General features: G+C 35.9%; 1 protein-coding gene across 1 annotated transcript in view; it reads left to right on the forward strand.

Moving 5' to 3' along the window:
- LOC150093138 (cyclin-dependent kinase 14-like) overlaps positions 1 to 25,751 on the forward strand; it is a 188,736-nt gene that overhangs the window by 143,147 nt on the left and 19,838 nt on the right. Inside the window, exons 13-14 of the mRNA XM_090414160.1 lie at positions 1,378 to 1,468; positions 11,772 to 11,891. Coding sequence (XP_090270286.1) covers positions 1,378 to 1,468; positions 11,772 to 11,869 — 189 coding nt within the window. The 3' untranslated portion in view covers positions 11,870 to 11,891. The remainder of the gene's footprint in view (positions 1 to 1,377; positions 1,469 to 11,771; positions 11,892 to 25,751) is intronic.

Below are 25,751 nucleotides of genomic sequence, written 5' to 3' on the forward strand. Positions count from 1 at the left end.
TTTTGCTAGAAAGAATGAATATAAGAACAGTCAATAGAGTGGCAGAGTAGCCTATACTTGGGATTCATCGACTTTGAACGTGCATTTGATAGCATAGACAGAAAGACTATATGGAAGTTAATGAAGCACTATGGGATTCCTCAGAAAATCATAAATATAACAAAGAAAACTCACGAAAAATACAAAATCCAAATAATAAATAATGGCAAACTATCAGAACCATTTGCAACAAACATAGGAGTAAGACAAGGATGTATACTCTCCCCAACCATCTTTCTGATTGTTATTGATTGGGTGATGAGGAAAACATCTGAAGAAAGAATTGCCATTCAATGGGGATGGTCACATAAAATCAGTGACCTGGATTTTGCAGACGATATAAGCCCTTTGGCACAACAGCATCAACACCTCCAAAAGAAAATAGATAATTTAAACCAGGAAGCAAATAAATGTGGATTGAAAATAAATCATAACAAGACTAAAGTAATGAAGATAAATCCCAAACAAGAATTAGTCTTTGAAATACTAGGGAAAACACTGGAATAGGTAGATAACTTTGTCTACCTGGGATCAGTGATCAGCACACAAGGAGGAACCAAACAGGACATACAAAATAGAATCCAGAAAGCACAGATTGCATTCAGTATAATGAAAAAAATTTGGGGGTCCAAAGAAATAAAATTAAAATCCAAAATTAGACTGTTCAACACTATTGTTAAGTCAGTTTTACTATACAGAGCTGAGACATGGTCACTAACAAAGGAAAACATAAATAAAATACAGGTCTACATAAACAAATGCTTGAGGAAGATACTAGGAATATACTGGCCAAATAAAATAACAAACATAGAAGCTGGGAGAGAACAGGTCAAACCAGCATCAGAAATGAAATCACTAAAAGAAAATGGAACTGGATAGGTCACACAATCAGGAGCCCAGATAAAGAAATAGCAAAAATTGCACTAGAATTGAATCCCCAAGGAAAAGAGGTAGACCCAGGATAACATGGAGAAGAGAACTAGAGACAGAGGCAAGATGGCTGGGATGTTCCTAGAAAGAGATCAAAAAAGAAGCATTGAATAGAGTCAGATGGAAGTCAATGGTTGAGGCCCTATGCTCCGCAGGGAGTGAAGAGGATAGGTAAGGTAAGGTAAGGGATTATACCAGATTAATGCAGAAAAGATTTTTCATAGAACATCAAAAGAAGTCAAGGATATGAACAAATATGCTATCCCTGGAAGTCATATTAAGAGGATGTGTGCAAAGTATTGAACAAGTAAGTTGTTTGATTTGGAGATTACATAATAATGATAATAATATTAGATCATTAGTTATGTTCTTCTGTTGTCTTAGTAATGTAAAAAAGTGTTTAATTAGTTTCAGCCTCGCTATAGGATATCAGCTAATGAAGCATTACATCATATTTATTTCAAAGATCTTGCACCAAAAATTTATGAGCTGCCAGAACGTGAGTTTCCTTTTAGATCTTAATTATGTGAAATGTTTATTTCATTTAAAATATGTTTAAATATATTTTCTTTCTCTGTTTCATAGTAAAAATTTAACTCCCATCATTATACCATTACAACATTTTTCTGAATATATCTGAAGGATATATTCAGAAAAATGCTGCAATGAATCATTTGTTGTAATAGAGATTCATAGAATGAATCTCTCATATAATTAATCTTTTTGAAGTTCATGAGAATAATTGATAAATCATGTGAATAGGAATAGAGGAAGGGTGACCTCTGTTTATGATGCTTATTTTTTATGTGGAGTTTGGTTGTAAAATAACAAAAAATTACATAATATTAAAAATTTCAAAAATAATGGGAAACTTTTTTTTGGGGAAATGAAGAAAATTCTTTACAAATCAAACATTTAAGGAACTTTGCTGCTAGTTCTTATTCAAGCTTGCAACAAATTGAAGTCATCAAGAGCATGAACTGATTTTTGTTTGCATTATCTTAAATGAATTATACCTTGATGCAAAATAAACTGTGCATTAATAATTAGTTTGTGGATGTATGGAGTGACTCTGATGGAAGGACTTATATAAGGTGAAGAGTTTTTCTTTGAATGAATTCAGAGTTAAGTGTCTTGAGAAAGTATTCTGCAGTGAGAGTTTTGAAATGCAGTGTCAGAGAAACTACATTGTTTAGTTTAGCACAAGCATCCTAGGGGTGTGTGTAAGGGAGCAGTATCACATGATGCTGAATGTAGCTCTCCAGGTTCTTAACTTTAGTGTGATAATCAACACATGGTATAAGGGAGTCCATGAGATGAGGGGTATTGCAGTTTATATATAGTAATGTCAGAAGTATTTGGAATAAGAGAGAGGAGTTTTTGGCATTGGTTAGTTCATCTTAGCCAAAAGTTGTATATATCAGCAAGACTTTGTTGGTGAACAATGATATATGGAGAGAACAAGAGATATAATATTTTCATAGAGAACAGATATCATATCATACATCATGTCAGAACTTTTGGAAAATTAGTAAAAAAATAGAAACGGCCAAAGATTAATCGCTCTATCTACAATAATCTAAGAATAATGAATACAATGTTCAAACACAAAGATGTTCATAAACAATGGTCAGCATTGTTTATGAACATTGTTTCATCATAAAAAGATGGTCAGCAAGAGGATTGAAATCTATTCTAGACTATACTATAGCAAATAATAAAATAGATAAATTCATTCTTGATGTTAGAGTCTTCCAAGGTTTTGAAATTGAATCAGATCACTATGTGTGGCATCAATATGGGTTCCCCCACCAAGATGGATAAAGTACCAGAATCCATTAGACAACTGAGAAGTTAAATTCAAACTCAGCTCATTATCTGACTCTGATAAAAGAAAACTATATCAACAAAAAAATAAATGAAAAATTACAGCAACTACCCACAGATGAATATATTAATGAAGAGTGGAATAATCTCTGCAATATTTTAGGAGATTCAGTCTGAGAAATCTTGGGAATGAAAAAACAATGGAAAAGAAAAAAGGTTTTTGTAACTGGAACCAAGAAATAAGGAAAATCATATAATTAAAAAAGGGAGGCATATAAAAAATGGTTAAGCACTACAAAATAGAGGATGAAATTGAATATAAACACAAAAGAGCAATATCAAAAAGCATAACAGAAAGATTTCAATGGAACAATTTGTGTAGCTCAGTGGATGTGGCGTTTGCAGCACAGCATGAAGGAAGACTTACTTTCAAATCTAGTTGGCAACTAGAGGAAATTTTTTTAAGCCTTTTATCGACTGGTTCCCAAGTTAGTCAATCTCTGGCATGGGCAAGTGGGTTTTTTTCTCCCAGAAATTCGGGTTTTTCATCCCATTAACTCAAGAAAATCGATTGTAGAACCCACATTATTTCAGATATTAAATAAATTGGGTTAGGGACCATGAGATGGCAGCACTTCTTGAGCCGTCTCTCTGCACTGTGTGCTGCTTAATTAGTGATAGCTTGGGACAGCTATCTCTGATTGGGTACCAGTGGAGATTGAACTGGCCATTCAGTCTCCAAAAGTTAGATAGGGCTAAAACAGTCTTGCCTACTCCCTATACGGGAATAAAAAGGCGTTAGCTGATTTTTTTATTTTTTAAATTTCGTTACCAATTTAGAAAACAATATTGATAAACCTCAAACACAAACATATAAAATTACATGAATAATAACCTTAGAGAATTGATCAAGATCAATACCATACCTTTGGAGGACTGGCTTAAATATTATAGAATTGATTATAACAGTTGATTATTGATTGATTACAAAATCATATAAGACAATTGATTATAATCCACTCTCGGAACCATTATCTGCAAATAATTCAAACTATTATTTGAATAATAACAGTGAATGATCTATTATTTAAATAATAATAATAGATCATAACATTTTGCCAGTTTGGGCAAAATGTTATAATCATTCCTATCTTCAATAAAGTCAATATTAATGAATGTCAAAATAATAGAGGCATTAGCCTTTTAAATACCTGATATAAAATATATTCAAGTCTCTTAAAGGCTAAATTAACCAAATATTATGAAAATATTTTTGGAGAGGAACAAAACGGTTTCTGTAAAAGTGGATCCTGCACCGACACCTTTTTTTTTTCACTTTCAAGTTTCTGATAGAAAAAAGAAGATAATTCAATTTAGAGACCCACATACGAGTATTATTCATCAATTATAAAAAAGCCTTTGATAAAGTCCATCGTAATAGGGTACTGCTTAATTAGTGATTAAGCAGTACCCTATTACGCAGTACCTTATTAAAATTTCCATATACTGGAAATTTTAAGAGATGACAACATTTCTAACCAGTTAATTAAAGCAATTTTCAATATATATAACAATAACCAAATTAAAATAAAGATAGCCACACAAAAAATCTGAATCATGGAACATAAATGCATTTGTACATTCATATTCTGTAACAACCAGTTTTGGCATTCAAATAAATGATTACACCAACATTGATACAATTTTATTCACTGATAATCAAGTTGTAATTGAAAATAATGAAGATTCACTACAGTGAGCACCCTTTTCATTAAATTAAATAGCAAAAACATACAATATGGAAATCTCCACTTCCAAAACCAAAGTCATGCCATTTAAAGGCCGAGACCCAATTAGAAGCAAAATTTGCATCAATGATGATAATATAGAACAGAATAATACATTCAAATATCTAGGCTACCATTTATCTTATAAAAGAGAGAAAGACATGACATAAAATAACCAATTATATAGGAATAACGAAAACTATTAATCAGATATTCAGTCCAAATAGAATAAACAAGAAAACAAGAATCCATAACTCAATAGCAAGACCTGTCCTAACATATGGTTCAGAAGCAGACAGAAAAATACTGATAAGCTCTAAAATGAGATTCCCATGCAAAACAGCTGGATATAACAGACTAGACTTCAAATGAAATAGCAATATCTTTAAAGGAACTTGAAGTGATATCTATCTTACATTACATCTAGCTTTATAGAGAGAGAGAGAGAGATGGAGACAACATACAGAAAGAATGAATGAAGGAAGATTCCCCAGAGAGAATACAGAGATATTGACATAAAGAGGATGGCCTTTGAAAAGATGGAAGAGACCGTAACAGGCCATTAGACTTGAAAGGAAGAAGAAGATCGTACTGGTGTAAATGATGTTGTGCAAAATGTAGAAGGTAGGCAAATATTAGGAGAACTGGAAGTGAAAAAATCACGGGTGTATCATGTATTGACTAGGTTAGATGTTAATAAGGGTGTGGGAATGGATGATATATCACCATGTATTTTTAAGTAATGTGCACAACAGTTAGTTATTCCCTTGATCTGGTTATTTAATGAAAGTCTTGCAGTGGAGAAGGTTCCTAAGGAGTGGAAAGGAGGCAAAATAATACCTTCTCCACAAGCATGGTTTGAGAACAGAAGTTTCCAATTATAGGCTGGTCTGAATACCTTCAACTGTGATCAAATTATTGGAAAAATTAGAAATAGAATACATGATTGGGTTGATAGACATAAGGTTGTCTATGATGGTCAGCATTGGTTTGTAAAGGGTAGGTCTTGTTTTAGCAGATTACTTGCATTGTATAATAGGGTAACGAGTGTATTAGATAGAGGAGATTCATATACGAGGGTGGTCTGAATAGTTCTCGGCCTCGATCATAGATGGCAACACTATTAGCAAGAATTTTTTTCTAAGTTGGTACATCTGATATAAGCATCTATGTGAAATTGCAAGTCATTCTATCAAGTAGTTTGTTTTATACAGTTGTTTGAAGCAAAAGTGTTGTCTGTATCCCTTGAAATGGATAAAATTGAGTATCGTGCGGTTATAAAATTCTTTGTAAAAGAAGGGTTTAACGTCAAAAGAAATTCATTCAAAGTTCATAAAAGTTTATGGGCACCTTTCTCCTTCGTTTTCGACAATTAAGAAATGGGCTGTTGAGTTTAAATGTCGCTGTACGATATGGTCAAGTGCATGATATGGTATTGGATGACCAGCAAGTCAAAATGCATGAAATTGCTGAGACTATAAGCATTTCAAAAGAACATCTAGGATATATTTTGCATGAAGAATTGCAAATGAAAAAGCTTTGTGCAAGATGAGTGCTGTGCTTGCTCACAGCAGATCAAAAATGCACTCGCATGATAATCTCTGAACAGTGTTTGGAGCATTTTAACAAGAATAAAACTGATTTTGTGTGTCAATTTATTACTATGGATGAGACTTGGATTCATCATTACACACTAGAATTCAAACAGCAGTCAAAACAGCAGACAGAAGCCAGTTGTTATTCAGCACCAAAGAAGACAAATTCGGTTCCATCAGCAGGAAAGGTCATGGCATCAGTGTTTTGGGATGCTAAAGGCATTTTGTTTATTAATTATCTTGAAAAGGATAAAACAATAACTGGGGAATATTCTTCCGATCTTTTAAAATTCGTGAGAAAAGACCTGGTTTGCAGAAGAAAAAAATCATGTTTCATCAGAACAATGCACATGCCCACAAAGGTGTTTTAGCAATGGGAAAATTAAGGGATCTGCACTATGAATTGTTGGAGCATCCACTCTATTCCCAAGATTTGGCTCTCTCTGACTTCTATCTCTTCCCCAAACTAAAACCTCTTCCTCGCTGGTCAGCATTTTTCTTCTAATCAAGAGCTGATAGCAGCTGTAGAGGGCTATTTTGCAGATCTTACTGAGAACCAGTACAGGGACAGGATAATGGCCCTGGAGTATCGCTGGAATAAATGTATTAGTGTTAAGGGAGATTATGTTGAAAATTAAAATAATTTTGAAATTATAAATTTGTTTTTTCATTGTTAGGCCAAGAACTTTTCAGACCACCTTCGTACAGCAATATCCTTAGACTTTAAAAAGGCATTTAATAGGTTACCACATTATAAGTTGGTGCAAAATGTGTAGAGGATGAGAATGGACAGTATATTAGTTTGATGGATTGGTGATTGGCTCTCTGAACAATACCCAGTAAGTTGTGTGTGATGGAGCAGTGTTTCAAGAAAAAAAAAATAAATAAATAAATAAGTGCTGCTGCGGTTTAACTTGTTTGTAAATAATATATCATGTGGACTGACTGGGAAGATCTTCAGTTATTTGCTGATTATTCAAAGTTGAGGAGTATTATAAGTAGCACTACCAGTGTTAATTCCCTTGAGGAAGTTTGAATTGACTTGACTTGAACAAAAGAGTGTGGTTGTAACTTTAATATTAATAAGTGCAAGGTGTTGCATTTGGAGTACAGAAATATAGGGCTGTATTGATGGTGCTGTACTGCAGGAAGTGGATGAGATTCGAGATCTGGGAGTGATGGTTGGCAGTAGATTGAAGTCTAGAGGGCATATTGCAAGTGTTGCAAAGACTGCACATCATAGTGGTGTTATGATAAGAAGTACACTAACATGTAAGGATAAGGAAGTGGTTGTGCTCAAATTTGGTCACTTAGTTTTCATTCTGATGTGGAAATATTGGAGAGGATTCAGAGACAAGTGACTAAGACAATATCAAGACTCTGGAATCTTGGCTGTGGAGAGCGAGAGAGAGAGAGTAAAAAAATGTGGAGAGCGCAAAGTTTTGGTGAATAGGAAATTAAGAGATGATATGATCGAGATGTTTAAGTTAGTAAGGGAATTTTATCAACTTAATCCAGAGGGGATTATAAAAAAGAGTAGAAGGGGACAGGGGAAGAACCAAAGGCCCCTTGGTTCTTTCCCTCTCGCCTTCTGTGCACAGTTGTCTATGTGGATGAATTCTGGGTGAATGGAACACATTACCGGAATATGTCTTTAATGCATGGAGTGTTAAGGATTTTAAGATTTTTTTTATGATAAATGTCAGTTGGTTAAACCTTCCATGATGAGTCTGCCAACTACATGAAGGGTGTAATAATAATAATAATAATGAGCAGGTATCAAAAAGTGAGGTATTGGGGGAGTTGAGTCTGGGAGAAGGTAAGTAACTAGTAGTGCTACAGGAGCCAGTACTTGGATCTCTGGTCTTTAATTTGTACATCAGTAATATAGGAAATGATTTTAGAGGAAATATTCAGTTCTCTGGTGGTGATGATACAAAAAGTGATGGTCCATGAAGTGATATAGAGATCCTGCAGGATGGCTTAAATAGACTGACAGTATGTGCAAAGGTAAATGGTTGTCAGTTTAATGTGTCGAAGTGTAAGGCCATGCATGCACTTTGAGATAAAGAGATCATAAGCTGTGTACTACATCAATGGAACTAAACTGCAAGAAATTGATGAGGCCATGGATCTGGGGGGGGGGGGGATTGTACACAAGGAGTTGGAGTGTAAGAGGCATATTGCTAAAATAGCACATCAGCTTACTGACAATTATTCCTTTATTATTCTCTTTATAAGGCTTTAATGAATATCTCATACATATCTGGTCACCTCACCTGGATTTCATGAAGATGAAGTAATGGTGAAGTGGATTCAGATGCAGGTGACCAAGATTGTGAGAGGTATATTGATTGCTTCCTGTGAAGCCCATGGATCTTCAATCTGTGGGAAATAAAAAAAAAACCAGCTGACAGGTAAAAAAAGAGGTAACATGCTAAAAACGTATGTTATTAAAGGGATTTTTTAGGATTGACACAATGGCTTTTTTTTCAGTACATGAGGAAGAGAACAAGGGATCATCTCTGGTCTATAGAATGACTCATCGAGGTAAGGGCACTCTACTACAACTCTCTGTTTCCACCATTTAATCCACCAAATACACAGAACTTCTATAATCATTATCTACACACACAATGCCACCTACTGCCCACCACCACTAGTATTTTTTGTCAGTAAATTGTGTGTGTTCTTAAGACTGATTTGCCTGTAAACAGGATTAAAACCCTGAGCTCTCTGCTATCTGATCTTCTGCTATGGAAAAACCCTGCTATCTCCATGTGAGATTGGCTAACTCACCTTAAACCGACAAAAAAAAAACATAGATTCCTCTCGTCATGATGAGAATCGAACTTAGACCTGTTTCAAGTGAAGGGTGTTATAATGTACCATCATTCTTCCAGTTGTGCTAAGGAGGCTAATATTCAAGAGAAACTACCATTGTAGATTGTCATACTCTGGAGATCCTTTCCAATATCTCTTCATCCTTTTGAAAACCAAGTGACTAAATCTGCGCACAGTTATCCATATGTAGCCTAAGCATGCCTTTATAAGGCCATGCTTAGGCCACATTACGGGTCTTGTTGGCCGAGTGGATAGTGTATCCACTTTCCAGCCAAAAGGCTGCGGGATTGAATCCAGCCATGGGCAATGATGTTTGCGATTGTCTATGGAAATACCAGTTGTGGTCGGCGGTAGATGGCATTGGTGTAGTTGCGGTCAGTTGGTGATTGAATGGTGGAGACAGAGTTGTAGAGCAGGTGTCCCTCCCTCAATGAGTCCTTGGACTCCCTGGAGGTGTCAAAGAATAATTATAAAATGGAACTTTAATTGCCTTACTTCTACAAGTCACTGTCCTTCACAGCATGGCCAGAAATCACTGTGCTGTCCTTACAATTTTAGCAGTGTGTTTTCTAAGTTGCAGGTCCCTATTCACCATCACCCCTCAGATCTCTTAATTTCTCCACCATGTTCTTAATTTTTTTCTGTCACAGTTTTAAACTAAGTGGCCTATTTCGATTTCATGCAGTCTATCTCTACAACAGTTTTGGAATAGTATGCTATTGTCCATTTGATTTAGATACTGTAATTAAAATTATAATCATGGAACAAGACAAGAGTCCTTCACAAAAGTCAGTTCCTTATGGAACGGCTTTATAAAGAAACATGTGAAACTTTACTTCACTTTCCTAACTTAAACAGATCCGATGGTTTACATCTATCCCCTTTATGGGAGATAGTACTTTATAAATCGGCTAATCTTTCCTAACTTTTTTTAATTGTATATATATATATATATATATATATGTATTCCTGAGCTTCTACTCGGTTGTAATGATACATTTTAAAGAATAACTATTTAATGACTTAAACCGAGATAAAATATGAAGTTTTAATGAAAATGATACAATTATGGCATTGATATTTCTCTAGTTTCAGCCTTTTACAGCCTTCTTCAGGTATCCACTAAAGGTAGAACACAGCAATAAAAATTGAAGTTACAAAAAACTGAGAATTACAGGCAAAAAATGCAATACATAATTGACACAAAACATTGTATTTTTCAAGTTGTTCTATCTAATGCACTATTGTTTGTTGCATGCGAGCTTGCAAGTTCTCTTGAATGCCAGTATCAAACAACTGCAGCATGGCTATTGTAACTCAAATTGCTTTTCAAATGTTCAGGATTTTGGAGGATTTCCCTGAACTCCATGATTTTCCTTTCAAACTCATCACTGCAACAGAAAATGTTTTCGGATTTATCCCAGCAAACTGAGTGACTCTGTAGATCATCATGAGGATTGTTTGAGAAAAGAACATGACTGGATAGGGCAGATGCATGTGATCTTTTATGCTTGTAAACACCTGGATATTTCAGATGCGATTGTCATATTCCTTATTTTGGACTGTTGAACTTCGTATTGAGGAGCATAAGAGAGACATCTCCTATAAAAGATCACATGCATCTGCCCTATCCATGTGATCGGGCAGATGCAATGTTCTTTTCTCAAACAATCCTCATGATGATCTACAGAGTCACTCAGTTTGCTGGGATAAATCTGTAAACATTTTCCATTGCAGTAATAAGTTTGAAAGGAAAATCATGGAGTCCAGGGAAATTCTCCTAAATCCTGAACATTTGAACAGCAATTTGAGTTACAACATCCCTGATAGCCATGCTGCAGTTGTTCAATACTGGCGTTCATGAGAACTTGCAAGCTCGCATGCAACAAGCAATAGCACGTTAGATAGAACAACTTGAAAAATACAACGTTTGTGTGTCAATTATGTATTGCATTTTTTGCCTGTAATTCTCAGTTTTTTGTAACTTCAATTTTTATTACTGTGTTCTACCTTTAGTGGATACCTGAAGAAGGCTGTAAAAGGCTGAAACTAATAATAGTAATAATAATCCCTTACTGCACAATGTCTTTCTGTATCTTCTGATGATTCACTATATTAATAATTTTAACTTCATTGTAGTTTCACTTCTGTGAGCGCTGTATACTGATATCCTAGTATTTTCTTCCAATGTCATTTTACCTTCCCCTCATTTTCTGGCTTATTTATATGAAACATCTTTTTAATAGCTTCTTGCCATATGTGACTCATGTTTGTCACATTCATTTGTTAGTATAATGCTTACTAGTCTAATTCCGACAATGTTGACCAATTGAATAGCATCAATCAGTGCATAACCACCACCACCTGCTTACTGGAGGTCTGAAATGACTTGGAACAGTTCCATGTGTAGTCTCTAGAAATTTATTTCACCCTTATCCCAACCATGGTACTAAATATTACAAATTTCCAATCTTTTGTGGATGGGATTCACATAAAACTCTTTTTCCCCTGGCTCTCCACTATTAAATCTTAGTAGAGTACTAACAGCTTTCTGCACTTATTTCTTGTTTTTCTTTGATATATATATATATGTAAGAACTTTAAAATTTCTCATTAGTGACTTTGGACTATTGAGAAATACAAAATTGGTAGATACTTTCTTAAGTATCATTATCATTGCTTAAATTTATAACTAAATATTGGAATTTTTACAAAATTTTAAATTATTGCATTTCTATTTTGACACCAGAGGTCTCTATCTTTACTGTTCCTGGCTGCAAACTTAGTCCAGAAACAAACAACCAGACAAAATCTGTGATAAAAGCAGCTACCAAAATACGACGCTAGCACATCTCCTATGATAGGGTAGGTAAGTTTCACATTACTCTATTAAAGTACCATGGTAAGTATACACTAGAACAAATAACAAACTAAATGCATGTTAACTAATGATTGCTTTGACTGTCAGTATTTTGTTCTATTCCATTCCATTTGTTGACTACAAAAAATAAAGTTCAAGAATTGTATTTTTTAAAATCAGAGACCACAGAAGATTAAATAACATTTTTATATCAAGAAACATCAGCATCTTCTAGCACTGTCGCCTACAAATGTGTGTAAAAGGCAATGGAAGTTGCATAAAGTATGCAAATTGTCTGAAATAGCAAATTACCTGTCAGTTAACTGGTATCAGGTTTTAGATACTAGATTAACCTGGCCTTTGCTTTTTTCCCAATGAGTAATATTTGCCAAACACCACACAACTTTGATATACTCTATTTCAAGTCTTGTCAACTTGGATTAACAAGCATCTGACCTTTTTCCATGAACTAATAACATTAGCTCATCATATAGGTTATTAGATTCAAAAAGAAGGAAAAAAAACTTTGATGAAAGGTATTTTCTTTTATGTACTCTTATAGACAAACATTCTGAATCAGAAAATTGTTTTAGAAAAAATTGGAAGTAGCCATTTTAAAGTTTCATGCTGATGTTTAACTAAAAAATTAAAACCTAATAGACTATGTGGTTAAATAACTGATTAAAAAAAGGATATGTTTAAAGCATATCTGGAACAGTTGCTTTGAAAGAAATATCGGAGAATTAAGAATTTGCAGGACTAGGTGCATAATGATAAAAGTGATTTGCAGGAGCAAGTTGTTTTTTAAATTGTTAGCATGGTAGTTAAACGAATTATTCAACGACATTTTCCATTTTTTTTAATGAAAATCAAAACATTTTAGTGTTTTTGCAAGACTAGTATCATTAAGATAGTAATGTCCCTCATGATTGTTTTTTAATTGCAATGTTAATAAATTGAAAAATAGAACTTCCAAAATTATTCAGTGAGTCATATATCATTCTCTGCATATATTCAAGAGCTATACTTAAATGTTTCATAACATTACTCTACTGTAAATTTGGCTTTCAGCATCAAGGAATATTAGATTTATATTCCATTTTCACTTTTAAGTGTATTACATTGTTTTCAGACAAAATCCATGAATCAACAGTGCCAGTGCATTAGTATTCATGAAATTCAGAACCTGTTTGAATCTGCTTAGATGATGAAATTGTATTATCATCCAATGATATATAATTTATTAAATCTGTTACTCAATCTGTATATTAACAACATTGGGAAGGATTTGACAGGGAGTATACAGCTATTTGCTAATGATGCAAAAATAGGCATGGTAATCAGGAATGCAGCTGTTATGCAGTATACTTGCAGAGTGATTTAAATATGCTGGAATTGTGGCCATGCAAAAATGGTTATCAGTTCAATGTTAGCAAATGTAAAGTAATGCACTTTGGTTTGATTAGATATCCAGTGTCATATTATATTGGAGGGATTATGTTAGAAGAAACTGATAAGGTAAGGGATCCTGGAGTTTTAATAGATGGGAAGTTGAAGTTCAAAAGCCATACAGCAAAGATTAAAAAGACAGCTTAGAGGATAATTTTGCCTCTTTACTTGATAAGACCTCACTTAGAATATTATGCATGAGTCTGGTCTCCTGGTTTCCACAGTAATTCTGATACAGTGGAAAGAGTGCACTTTCCTTGCACTGTTAAAAATGATATCAGGATTGTGGAACACTGATTATGAAGAAAGATTGAGAATTTGGAGACTGCAGACACTAGCAAACATGAGAAAGAGGAAGGAGGGGGCATGTGATATGATTGAGACTTACAAACTTCTGAAAGGGTCATACAAGATTTCAGTAGATAAAATTTTTCATTTTATGGAGGGTAATGATGAGAGGGCATCCTTGGAAGTTGAGAATGAATGTCATCAAGCAGGGGGTGAGAACTAGATTTTTCTCTCATAGAGTGATGTGTGATTCGAATGGATTGTCATTGGATGTTGTGTGTGTGTAGATAGTGTGAATGAATTCAAGAACAAGTATGACAGCTGGTGCAGTTACAATGTGGCTTTCCTTGATGTGTCTCTGATTCCCTGGTGGTCTCTTAATAATAATTATTATTTATTTAGTGAACATAGAAAAGTCATGCAGCTGTAAAATTTATAAATACAATTTTTATTTTGTGCTAGATTCTTTTATAGAGCTTCTGTAGCTCAGTTGGTTTCAACAATGCCATTTGGCCAGAGAGAGAGAGAGAGGCAGGTTCAAATCCCATCTAGGACAATAAGAACCTTTTATCATTTTTTTTTTTTAATTGAAGATGAGTTAATTGGTTTCATACGGATGTAGAAAAATATTTTTCCCTTCTGGAAGCTCAGGTTTTTCATTCCACAAAATACGCAAACCAACCAGAACACATGAACTGATAACCATTATAATGCTATTCAGATAGGAGATTAACTGACCTGAGAGTGCATTAAAAATTAGGTTTCCATGAAGATAGAGTTACTTAGCCATGACAGGCCATTGTGTGTGCCTAACACAAAAGGGAAAATAGAAAGGATTGCTTTATAGTGAATCATTGTGTTCATAAACACTTTATCATTATGATATACATTCTCAAGGGATGTACAGGATACTATGATAGTACTGATTAAGTTTACATTATTAGTTTCCTATCAACAATTTCTTCCAAAATAGTGTTATTTCTCAGGAAGTCAAATATGTCGCACCTTACATTCAGTCTACTAAAGCATTACTAACCCATCAATTCAGCTAATCTTTATCTACCTCTGGGTCTTTTTCCTACTGTCTTGGAGTCAAACCTATTTTGCTAACCTTTCCCATTCTGTTATATTTAACTGTACCACCTTAGATTTACTCTGCTTACCTATTCTTGAATGCCAACAATCTCAAGTTTCTTTCTAGTATCTTCAGTTTTAATATGATTTTTGCCATTAATGTCATCTGTTCATTCTCCAAATTTTTCTCAGAACTTCTCTCATATCTGTGGTCTCTAGTCTTTAAATGACTGTTTTATTTCTAACCAATTCTCAGAACCAAGGTAAAATTAGTTTTAACACTGTCTTATATATTACTAGTTTAGTATTTTGGCAATTTTCTCTTTTACTCCACAGATTTATTCATCTGGCTCTGCATCATACCATCTTTCCTTATTCTGTTATATATTTCCAAATTTAACTTGTCATCTTCACTAAAAACTATGTGAACAAGCTGTAATATTTAATGTGGTTTGTGGTTGATGTTTGCTCTATTACTGCCTACTTTTAAACTTTTTTTAAACTAATTTTCATGACAAATTTGATGCAGCAGTTATTCAATTTACAGTTCTGAAGAGTTGTAGTGGATTTATTTAGGCATATAACTTCATTTGAAGATGATGAACTACAAATCAAAAGGTCAAAGAGACAGAGGCAGGCTGATGAAACACTGGGCTGAGACTGAAACAGGCCACCCAGCCTAAATTCGTGAAAGGAGGAAGAAGAAGAAGAGAACTTCATCTACATGAAGTAAATAACCGAGTTGAATATTTCCAATTTTTATATCAGCTTTAATGCCACTTTCCTTCATAATGTCTTGTCTTAATCTGATTTTACAATCAATCATCTTCCTCTATATCCTTCAATTCCAACTGCCAACCTACAACTTATAAATAAATTGTATATTGCTCTGTACAATGTTCCATTTCCAACACGTAATTGTAACATCTTGAGCAACTGTTCTTTTAGCATCTTATCATATGCTTTTTCTCTGGTGTATGTACAGTTTGTAGACCTGTTGACTGAATTTGACAGACAGGATTTAGATAATACTGATGAATTTGGAGTTAAGTGCCCCAGAAAAGTGTTATTCACTGAGTGGAAGTGCAAAGTCAGGGGAACTAGCAGGCACCTGAGGGCAAGTGAGTGCAAGAATGGCCAAAAAATATGGAATCTAGTGAACCATTCCAGGCAGAACGGGGGTAAGACAGGGATGCATCTTGTCCCTTCTTCTTTTTAATTGTTTTCTGGAATATGTCATAGATGAAGCTCTTCATGAATATGACACTGGAATAGTAGTTGGCAGACTAAGAATAAACAACTTACGTTTTGCAGACGATATTGATCTTCTGGCAGAAAGTGAAGAATTACAAGAGATAGCCATCCACATTTTTAGAACATTAAAAAAATATGGATTATACATAAACCTGCAAAAAACAAAAACAATGATAACCTCAAAATTTGATACAAACTGATACTTTAATTCAAAATTTGAATTAAAGATACAAACTGACAATAAACAAATTGAGAATGTAAACAAGTTCACTTATCTAGGAAGCACGTTGAGTCAAGATGGTTGCTCAAAAACCGACATTAAATACCGAATTGCTAAGGCAACCATGTCTCTACAGAAGTTAAAACCATTGTGGAGAGATAACAGAATAGCAATCACAACCAGACTAAAACTAATTGACACTTTGGTGAATTCTATCCTCTTGTATGGTTGTGAGGGAGGCCTGGACGTTATTGAGGGAAGATGAGAGGAGACTCCTGTCTTTTGAAATGAAAACTTACAGAATACTTTTGAGAATTCCCTATACCACTCATGAAACCAATGAAAATGTCTGAAAACTGATTGATTCAATAGACGGGGATAAAAAGGGAAAATATTCTCACTCTATTCGGAAAATATTCATCTGTCAGAAAGATGAAATGGTTTGGACATGTGGAGAGGGCTAATGGCATTCCAAAGCAAGCACTAGAAGGAATCATTCCGGGATCAAGGGTTAGGGGCCGACCTCGATTAAAATGGACTGATAACATCAACAAATGGACAAATTCCTCCCTTTCTCAACTGACATCAAGAACAAGAGACCGAGATGATTGGAGGAGGCTAACAAAGAATATCACCTACCAGCTGAGTGACCCAACGGTCCATTTAGGACTATGGGAGAGAAGAAGAAGAAGTCAATACGAGGTGTAAAATTAGTTGTGGGACACTGCAGTTCATGTATTTAACATAAACTGCAGTATCCCACAACTTATTTCTAATGTCATAAGAATAAGAAATAAGGAGGCGATTTAGGCGATGGCTGATGCAATCCTGCCAAAAGTTATAGCCACTGTGGGACTTGGTGGACAGTAAGTGATATAGTTACAGGGATTCTTGTGAGAGGTACAGTATTTCAGGGGGAATGGAAAAAAAGAAAGAGCAACAGAGAGAAAAGGACACAGGGAGAGGTACTGCTGATGAATATCATATGAATTGTAACCAAAATGGGTGGATCATCAAGAAGGCAGAGATGTAGAAGGCAGTTTATTTGAGGAAATCTGGTGTGAGATAGAGACCAACAGGACAAAATATACAGTTGGTTGTTGCTGTAGGGGGTGCAAGGGAAGATGTGCATCAGTAAATTAGCACAATTAATGCAGGTTAAGTAATCACTATTGGGGGGACTTCAACTACAGGGACAAAGATTGGAAAGATCACATGGCAAGAAGGAAATGGAATTTATCCTCCTACTAAGAGATAATTACATTAAATAGCATGTGATGAAGGGGACTTGGAGTTTGAGAGAGTACTGTATCTGATCATAGGATCAAAAAATCTTTCCATATTTAAGATAGCAGCCACATTGCCTCTGACTGGAGAGAGAGTAACCATGCTATCTTGACTAGGGATGTTGCCAAACATGAAAATCTTCATTAAAGAAAAGGTGTATATGGAACCATAGGGTAAGTGATTATGATAAGCTTCAAAGGCAGCTTGAAGTAGTGCCATGAAGGATGGTCAGGGATGCATGAAGAAGGCAATATCAAATTGTACCCATAGTTAGGAGGATAAATCAAGCAGGAGTTAGCAAGATTAGTGGTATCATTCATTAATCAGGAACTGCAAAAAAAGAAAATGTTGTGGAGGACATATATGGAGAAATGCTATTATCAAAGTCATGAATGGTACATATTGCAGGAAAGAAGGTGACCAGCATGGTAAGAAATGCAAAATCAGATTATGAGAGAAAATTAGGCTTATAAACCAAAGGAAATCCCAAAGAGTTCTTTTGCTATGTGGCAAGTAAAAAGAAGAATGACCGTGGAAGAATAACTTATATGAATGCTGATTGTAGGGTGATGATAGTTAAGTTGAGTGATCGAGGGTATATTTATCCAAGAGGTGATATTGCAGTGCCAGATGTGAGAGGGACCGATGTGAAAATACAGATAGATGAATTGGAGGTGCTTAGGATACTGCATAAAATTAATTCAAATAGAACCATGGGATTAAATGGAATATCAGCCCATTGTACAAAAAATGTGCAAGGTAATTTGGCAATCCTCAGCCCAACTGTTTAAATTGAATCTAAGGTAGGATCCCAAACAAGTGGAAAGGGGAAAAAATAGTTCTGTTGTATAAAGGAGGATACAAGACAGAAGTCAAAATTACAGACTGAGCAGTATCTCAGGAGTGGTAATTTAGGTACTGGAGATGTTAGTCAAAGGCAGAATTCAGGAATGGTTGGTGGGAATAGAGGACAGAACAGTTTTGTAAAAGGTTTTTGCCTTAGTAAATTCACTCACATTGATAATAAAGTGACAGTTGTAAACTGCAGCACATGGGGATGGATATAGGGTTGGTGAGATGGATAGGAGAGTGGTTGATGGAGAGATATCAGAGTCCAAAAGAAGGCCTGTGACTAGTGGTGCACTGCAAGGTTCTGTTCTTTTACCACTGCTATTTAATTTGTTTATTAATGATATAGGAAAGGATCTGAGAGGAACTGTTCAGTTATTTGCCAATGAGGATGATTTGGATAGATTCGCAGACTGGGCTAAGAAGAATGGATGTTAGTTTAATGTGACAAAGTGTAAGGTTATGCATTTTGGGGTGAAAAGATTATCAGCAGTATATCACATTGGTGGAACCGTTCTCCAGGAAATTGACAAAGCCAGAGACTTGGGAGTGTTGGGGGATAGGGAATTGAAGTTTAGGGGGCACATAGCAAAAGTGGCTAAATCAGCTCATCAGATCACTTGGTTACTGAAGAATATTTTGACGAGCAGAGACAAGCAGCTTATTGTTCCTCTTTATTGAGCCTTCGTAAGACCCTGTCTTGACTACTGTGCACAGATCTGGTGCTAGGGTTTCTTGGTGATGGGGAGGAGGTACAGAGGATCCAGAGGTGAGTGACCAAGATGGTAGCTGGTCTGTGAAATGAACCTTACAAGAACAGGTTGAAGATTTGTGGGTAACAGAAATTGGTTGATAGGCAGAAGAGGGAGTGATTAGATTGAAACATTCAAATTACTGAAGAGTTTTTACAAGATTAATTTAGAGGAAATTTTTCAGAACAGGTCTGGTGGTGGGAGAACTAGGGGCCATCCATGGAAACTGAGCAAGAGTGTAGTTAGCAAGGGTGTCAGAACTAGGTTTTTTACTTGGAAAGTGGTGAATGAGTGGAATAAGCTGCCGGAATCTGTTGTTGTGGGTGCCATGACTGTGAATGAGTTCAAAGAAAAGTATGATAGATGCTATGTGAATGCTGAATAGTTCTTGACATGATGTTTAGGGCCTCCTTAGATGAGTCTAAGGACTCCTTGGAGTTGCCCAAAATAATAATAATAATAATAAAAGAAGCTGTCTACCTGGTGAGTCTGCGATTTTGCAAAGTTATTTGGCGGGATACCACTTGGCAATGTGTTACATGAACTAGAACAAATAGGAAGCTGGTGATGTAGAATGGTTGGTGGGAATGGAGGACAGAACAGTTTTGTTAAAGGTTCTTGCCTTGGTATATTCACTCACTTTGATAATAAAGTGACAATTGTGTTGGATAAAAGAAACTGGCTATCTGGTGAATCTGCAATTTTGCAAAGTTATTTGGCAGGATACCACATGGTAATGTGTTACATGAACTGGAACAAATATGAAGCTTGTGATGTGGATAAGAGGGTTGTTGATGGATACATTTCAAGAGTAGTATATGGAGGTAGGTGACTAGAGATGTGCCACAGGGCTTTGTACTTGGACTGCTGCTATTTAATATGTATATCAATTATACAGGAAATGATTTGAGGATCATAGATGAAATTAGTTGTTTGCTGATAATGCAAAACTGGGAGCAGTGGTTAATAAAGGTGATGTCTAGATCTATAGGGTGATTAAAGTAGACGGAATTATGGGACAGGATAATGGTTGCCAGTTTAATGTCATAGCATAAGGTTATGCTATGACATTTTGATTGGACTATATGGATTACTATGCATAGATTTAGTCGGTTTTCAAAAGGATGAAGAGTTGGAGAGGATTCAGAGATGACTGGCTAAATTAGTTTTGGGTCTTTGGAATATTGAGTATGAGAACAGATTGAGAGAATGCAAATTACAGAGTCTAGTGGATAGAAGAAGGAGGGAGATATGATCAAGTTATGGAAGTTAGGTAAGGGGTAATTACCATATTAATGTGCATGAAATTTTTAATAGAATGGCCAGAGATGGGGGAGAACAAGATGCCATTCCTTGAAGCTGTATAAAGATGTAAGCAATCATGATGAGTAGGCTTTTTGTGTGGAGAGTAGTGGGTGATTGGAATGCATTGGCTGAAAGTGTGGTGAGTGCATTTAAGTCATTATATGATGAGCTGCGTGTGTGAGTGGGACCTCCTGAAATGAGTCTCTTGACTCCATGGTAGTCTGATGATAGTAATAATAACTTGAATGTCGAAGATTATACTGACAAGCAGAGATAAGAAAGTTATTATCTCTCTTTATAAGACTTTGATGCAGCCACATCTGGACTAGTGTGTATAGATCTGGTAGCCTAGGTTCTATGGGAGGGGGGATGAGGAAGTGGAAAAGATCCAGAGGTAAGAGATCAAGATCGCAGCAGATGTGTAGAATGCTCCTTGTAGGATAGATTGAAGGTTTGTGGGTGTGTATGCTGCATAGTTTAGTTAATATATATGGAAAAGAGGAGACATGATATAAACATATAAGTTACTAATGGAGTGTTATCAAATTGATACAAAGAAATGGTTTAATGATAAGAAAGGAGAGAACAAAGAGTCACCCTAGCATTGTTTAAGTATGTGGTTAGTAAAGGCATGAGGGATAGATATTTTGCTTAGTGAGTGGTGAAATGAGTTTTAGAGTTGTGGAATGAGTCCTAGAATCAAGTTCAAGGAGAAGTATGAATAATGGTTGGTATGGGCCTCCTGCAGTGAGGTCACCACTTATAATAATGGAGGGTATTCTCTCTCTCTCTTTTCAAATTTTCCCATTAATGCAGGTGTTTCTCAGGGCTCTGTTACTCTGCACACTCTTCTTCATATGCATAAATGTTCTCTCATTGGGATCAAAAACTATTCACAGTTTGCTAAAAATGATAGTGCTCTTCATATGAAAAATTTTGCCATTCAGACACCTCAAGCTTCAAAATCATCTACAATCAGTGCCTTAAACTCTGATCTTCATACAACCCCTTCAGTGGAATGATAACAACCTCGTCACCTTCAATGCTTCCAAAACACAATTTTTTTTTTTTTTTTTTTTTTTTTTCAACATCATCATTTAAAAATTCCAAAATACAATTTTGTCTTTCTTTTTTTTTTTTTCCACATGATCATAAAAAAAAAATCTTAATTCTTCTCCCCTTATCTTCGATAAAGTCAAGACCAGATTTGTTTTACAAATTTTATGGAATTTACAACCATGTTAAAAACTTTTTTTATTATCCTGACGTTTCGATCTTGATAGTGGTAGGAGTTTATGTGTATATATTGTCCCGTATGTGTCGGTTTTTGGTAAACAGTGAAGGAAAGATTGCCCGAGGGAAGACGTGTGACAAGTGTATCTAGAAAGTGTGTTGTGTTTTTCAATTTCAATTGTGAACTGTATGCATTTGTGTTGTTTGTTTAGGTGGCTAAGGAATGTATCTAATGTCTGGCGGCCATGGGACCAGATCGTGAAAACATCATCAACGTATCTAAGCCAGACTTTGGGTTTTAGAGGGGAGGAATCTAGGGCAATTTTGAGCAACTTGCCCTAGATTCCTCCCCTCTAAAACCTTCAAATATCTTCTAGTGTGATGTCTTGATCACCAAGAATAACTATCAAAAACCTAAAATCTTTCTTTCTCTGTTTACCGAAAACCCACACATACAGGACAATATATACGCATAAACTCCTACCACCACCCAACACAAAAACTAGGTGTCATCAACACGCTAAAAATTAACAGTGCCTTTGACCTGGCTTTTCAACAAAAGTCTGGCTGCGGGAAAGGTGCCCATGGAATGGAAGGAAGGTAAGATAGTGCCATTGCATAGGTAGAAGACTGGAAGTGTGTAATTATAGGCCAGTTTATGTGTCATCAGTAGTTAGTAAGATCTTGGAGAAAGTAGTGAAGGACCGTATACAGCATTGGGCAGATGTGGGTAATGTTATCTATGAGAGTCAACATGGATTTGTGAAGGGGCGCTCTTGTTTTAGCAATATGCTAGCCTTTTATGATAAAGTAACCAGAGCATTAGATGAGGGGAAGGCATATACTGTTTTCTTAGACTTAGCGAAGGGTGCCACATGATAAGCTGATATGTAAGTTGCAGCACATGGGTCTGGATGTCACATTGGTCAACTGGATTCAGGATGGGCTGTCTGATAGGTATCAGAGAGTTGTGTATGGTGGAGCAGTTTCAAGGAGGCAGAGGGTTACAAGTGGGATCTCACAGGGCTCAGTACTAGGATCTATATTGCTTAACCTTTATATCAATGACATTGTCAGTGGATTACAAGGGGATATTCAGTTGTTTGTGGATGATGCGAAGCTGGGAAGGATTATTAGTAATAGTGCAGATGTGGCAGTCCTGCTCGAGGATTTGAATAAGCTAGATAGATGGGCAAATGAATGAGGTGTCGGTTTAATGCAGCAAAATGTAAGGTCTTGAGGTTTGGGAAACATTGATGGGACACTGCATACTCTATGGGAGGAGTTATACTGGAGGAAGTAGGGGAGACAAGAGATCTGGGGTTGATGATTGATAAACCTGAAATTTAGGGGACATATTGCAAAGGTGGTGAAGGTAACACAGATGATTGCTGCAATAATGAGAAGGATGCTGACCTGCAGAGATAAAACAGTTATCATTCCATTGTATCAGACTCTGATCAGACCACACTTGGACTATTGTTCTCAGATTTGGTCCCCAGTATTTGAAGGGGATAAATTAACTATGGAAAGGGTACAAAGGCAGATAACAAAGATGGTTTCAGGACTGTACGATGATAATTATGAGGATCAGCTGAGGGAATGTGGACTGTAGAGTTTGGTGGATAGAAGAAGGTGATGTGATTGAGACTTTTAAACTATTGAGAGGTGGTTACAGGGTTGACACTGGGGAGTTCTTTCACTTGGTTGAACAGCAGGAAGGAGTGATGACAAGAGGCCATCCCTGGAAGTTACAAAAGGAAACTGTGAGCAAGGGGTGAGGAGTGGTTTCTTTGCATGGAGGGTGGTTGAATCCCTGGAAGTTACAAAAGGAAACTGTGAGCAAGGGGTGAGGAGTGGTTTCTTTGCATGGAGGGTGGTTGAACCATGGAATGCATTGCCTGATGGAGTGGTGAGAGTGAGAACGGTCAACGAGTTTAAGGAGTGGTATGATAGATTTTGTGTTTCTTGGGGGGAGGGGGACCTCCCCTTGATGAGTCTTTTGACTCCATGGAGGCCTGAATAATAATAATATGCCTACTGAGGGTGCATATCAGGAAATGATGATGTTTATAATGACTGTGGTAGTCATCATCATATTTCCTGATGGATGTTAGTTATATTAAAGAGCAACCACAGAAATATCTATATAATTAATTTGTAGATTAACAATATAGGAAAGGATCTGAGAAGAACTATTTAGTTGTTTGATGATAATAGAAAATTGGGTAGAGCAATAATGATGTTAAAAATTTTCAGGATGATTTCAATAGACTTGCAGTCTGGACAGAGGAGAATAGACGTTAGTAGTGCAAAGTGTAAGGTTATGTATTTTGAGGTGAAAAGATTACAAGCTGTATAGCACATTGATGGAACTGTACTCCAGGAAATTGATGAAGCAAGAGATTGGGAATGTTAGTGGAGAGAGTTAAAGTTTAGAGGGCACATAGCAAAAGTGGCTGAGCTGCTCATACAATTACTTGGTTACTGAAGAATACTTTGATGAGCAGAGACAAGTGGGCTATTATTCCTCTTTATCAAGCCTTGATAAGATTCCATCTTGACTACTGTGTGCAGATCTGGTCAGCTGGGTTGATAAACATAATATAGATATCCTGCAGGATGATTTAAATAAATTCGCATTGTGGGCAAAGGATAATGATTGTCAATTTAATATTGCAAAATGTAAAGTTATGCACTTCAGGTTTAAAAGGTTGCATAAGCGTATCTTATGGATTGTATTGGATTGCAGGAAATTGATGAGGCTAGGGACTAAGGGATAATGGTGGACAAAGAGTTGAAGTTAAGAGGACATATTGCAAAAGTTGGTAAAATAGAAGACCAAGAAAGAGATGGCATGAGACCGGAACAGGCCACATGGCCTATATTCCATGATAGGAAGAAGAAGAAGAAGAAGAGGTAAAATAGCTCAGAGATTACTGGGATGCTGAAAAACATGCTAATAAAACCCCTCTTTATAAGACTATGATTTGGCCACATTTTGACTACTGCACACAGATTTGTCACCTGGGTTTCTTAGGGACCAGGAGGTGGTAGAGAGGATTCAGAGGATTAAGGGGATATTAAATCCCACATAGCTTAATTTAAGTAATGTTTTCATTGCCGAAATGAAGCTTATTAGCTCTTTATACTTAAGTAACTTAATGGTTGCACCCGTTTGGAAAACTCGTTCGCAGAGTACATAAGTTCTTTTCACTATACACTTTAGTATTAGGTCTAGCTACTCACTGATGAAGCCTCAAAAAAGGCTGAAACCGGTCTGGGTAGTGACCTCCCTCCATAATGTAATAACAGCATACATTTCCTAGGAAATGTGTTTTTACATTATGGGAAAATACCTAAGAATAGCGATCTGAACTTCCCCTACCTTTGCAACGAGTTGCCCAGGTATTGTACTACGTACTAGGATCACTTGCATTGGCTAACGCTAGTGTCGCCGATACTTTATAGTTTACTATATTCGGCAAGAAACTCTCTGATTCCAATCTCTGAGTTTCTTATTCAGTTTTAAAACTATGTGGGATTTAATATCCCCATAATTTAAGTAATGTTTTCATTGCCGAAATGAAGCTTATTAGCTCTTTATACTTAAGTAACATTTTCAACGATTCTGCCTATTGTCATTGTCTTTGTCTTTTTATTGCTGACCTTCATACCATATCTACTACAACAGTTATTCAATTTAGTCAGGGAATCTTGCAGGCTTGTAGTGGATTTATTTAGAAGTATAACATCGTCAGCATAAAGCAAAGCGCTGACATTAACATCTCCAATTTTGATATCATGTTTAATACCACTTTCCTTCATCATGTGATCCATATAGATAATGAATAACAGAGGGTATAATGTACATCCTTGTCTCACACCAGATTTAACAATAAACCATCTTCCTGTACTTCCTTCAATTCTAACTGCTGACTTACAACTCAAATAAAGACTAAGTATTGCTTGATATAATGCCCCACTGATAGCATATAACTGTAGCGTATTGAATAGCTTCTCTCTTGGCACCTTGTCATATGCCTTTTCCAGATCGACAAAACTTAAATACAGATCTTTGTTATATTCCCATGCTTTCTCAACTATTTGTTGTAAAATGAAGATCTGATCCTGTCAGCCTCTATTTGGCCTGAATCC

This window comes from Typopeltis vanoorti, chromosome 24 (genome assembly GCF_054136105.1).
Source record: "Typopeltis vanoorti isolate ZY-2024b chromosome 24, IOZ_Tvanoo_1.0, whole genome shotgun sequence".
NCBI lineage: Eukaryota > Metazoa > Arthropoda > Arachnida > Uropygi > Thelyphonidae > Typopeltis > Typopeltis vanoorti.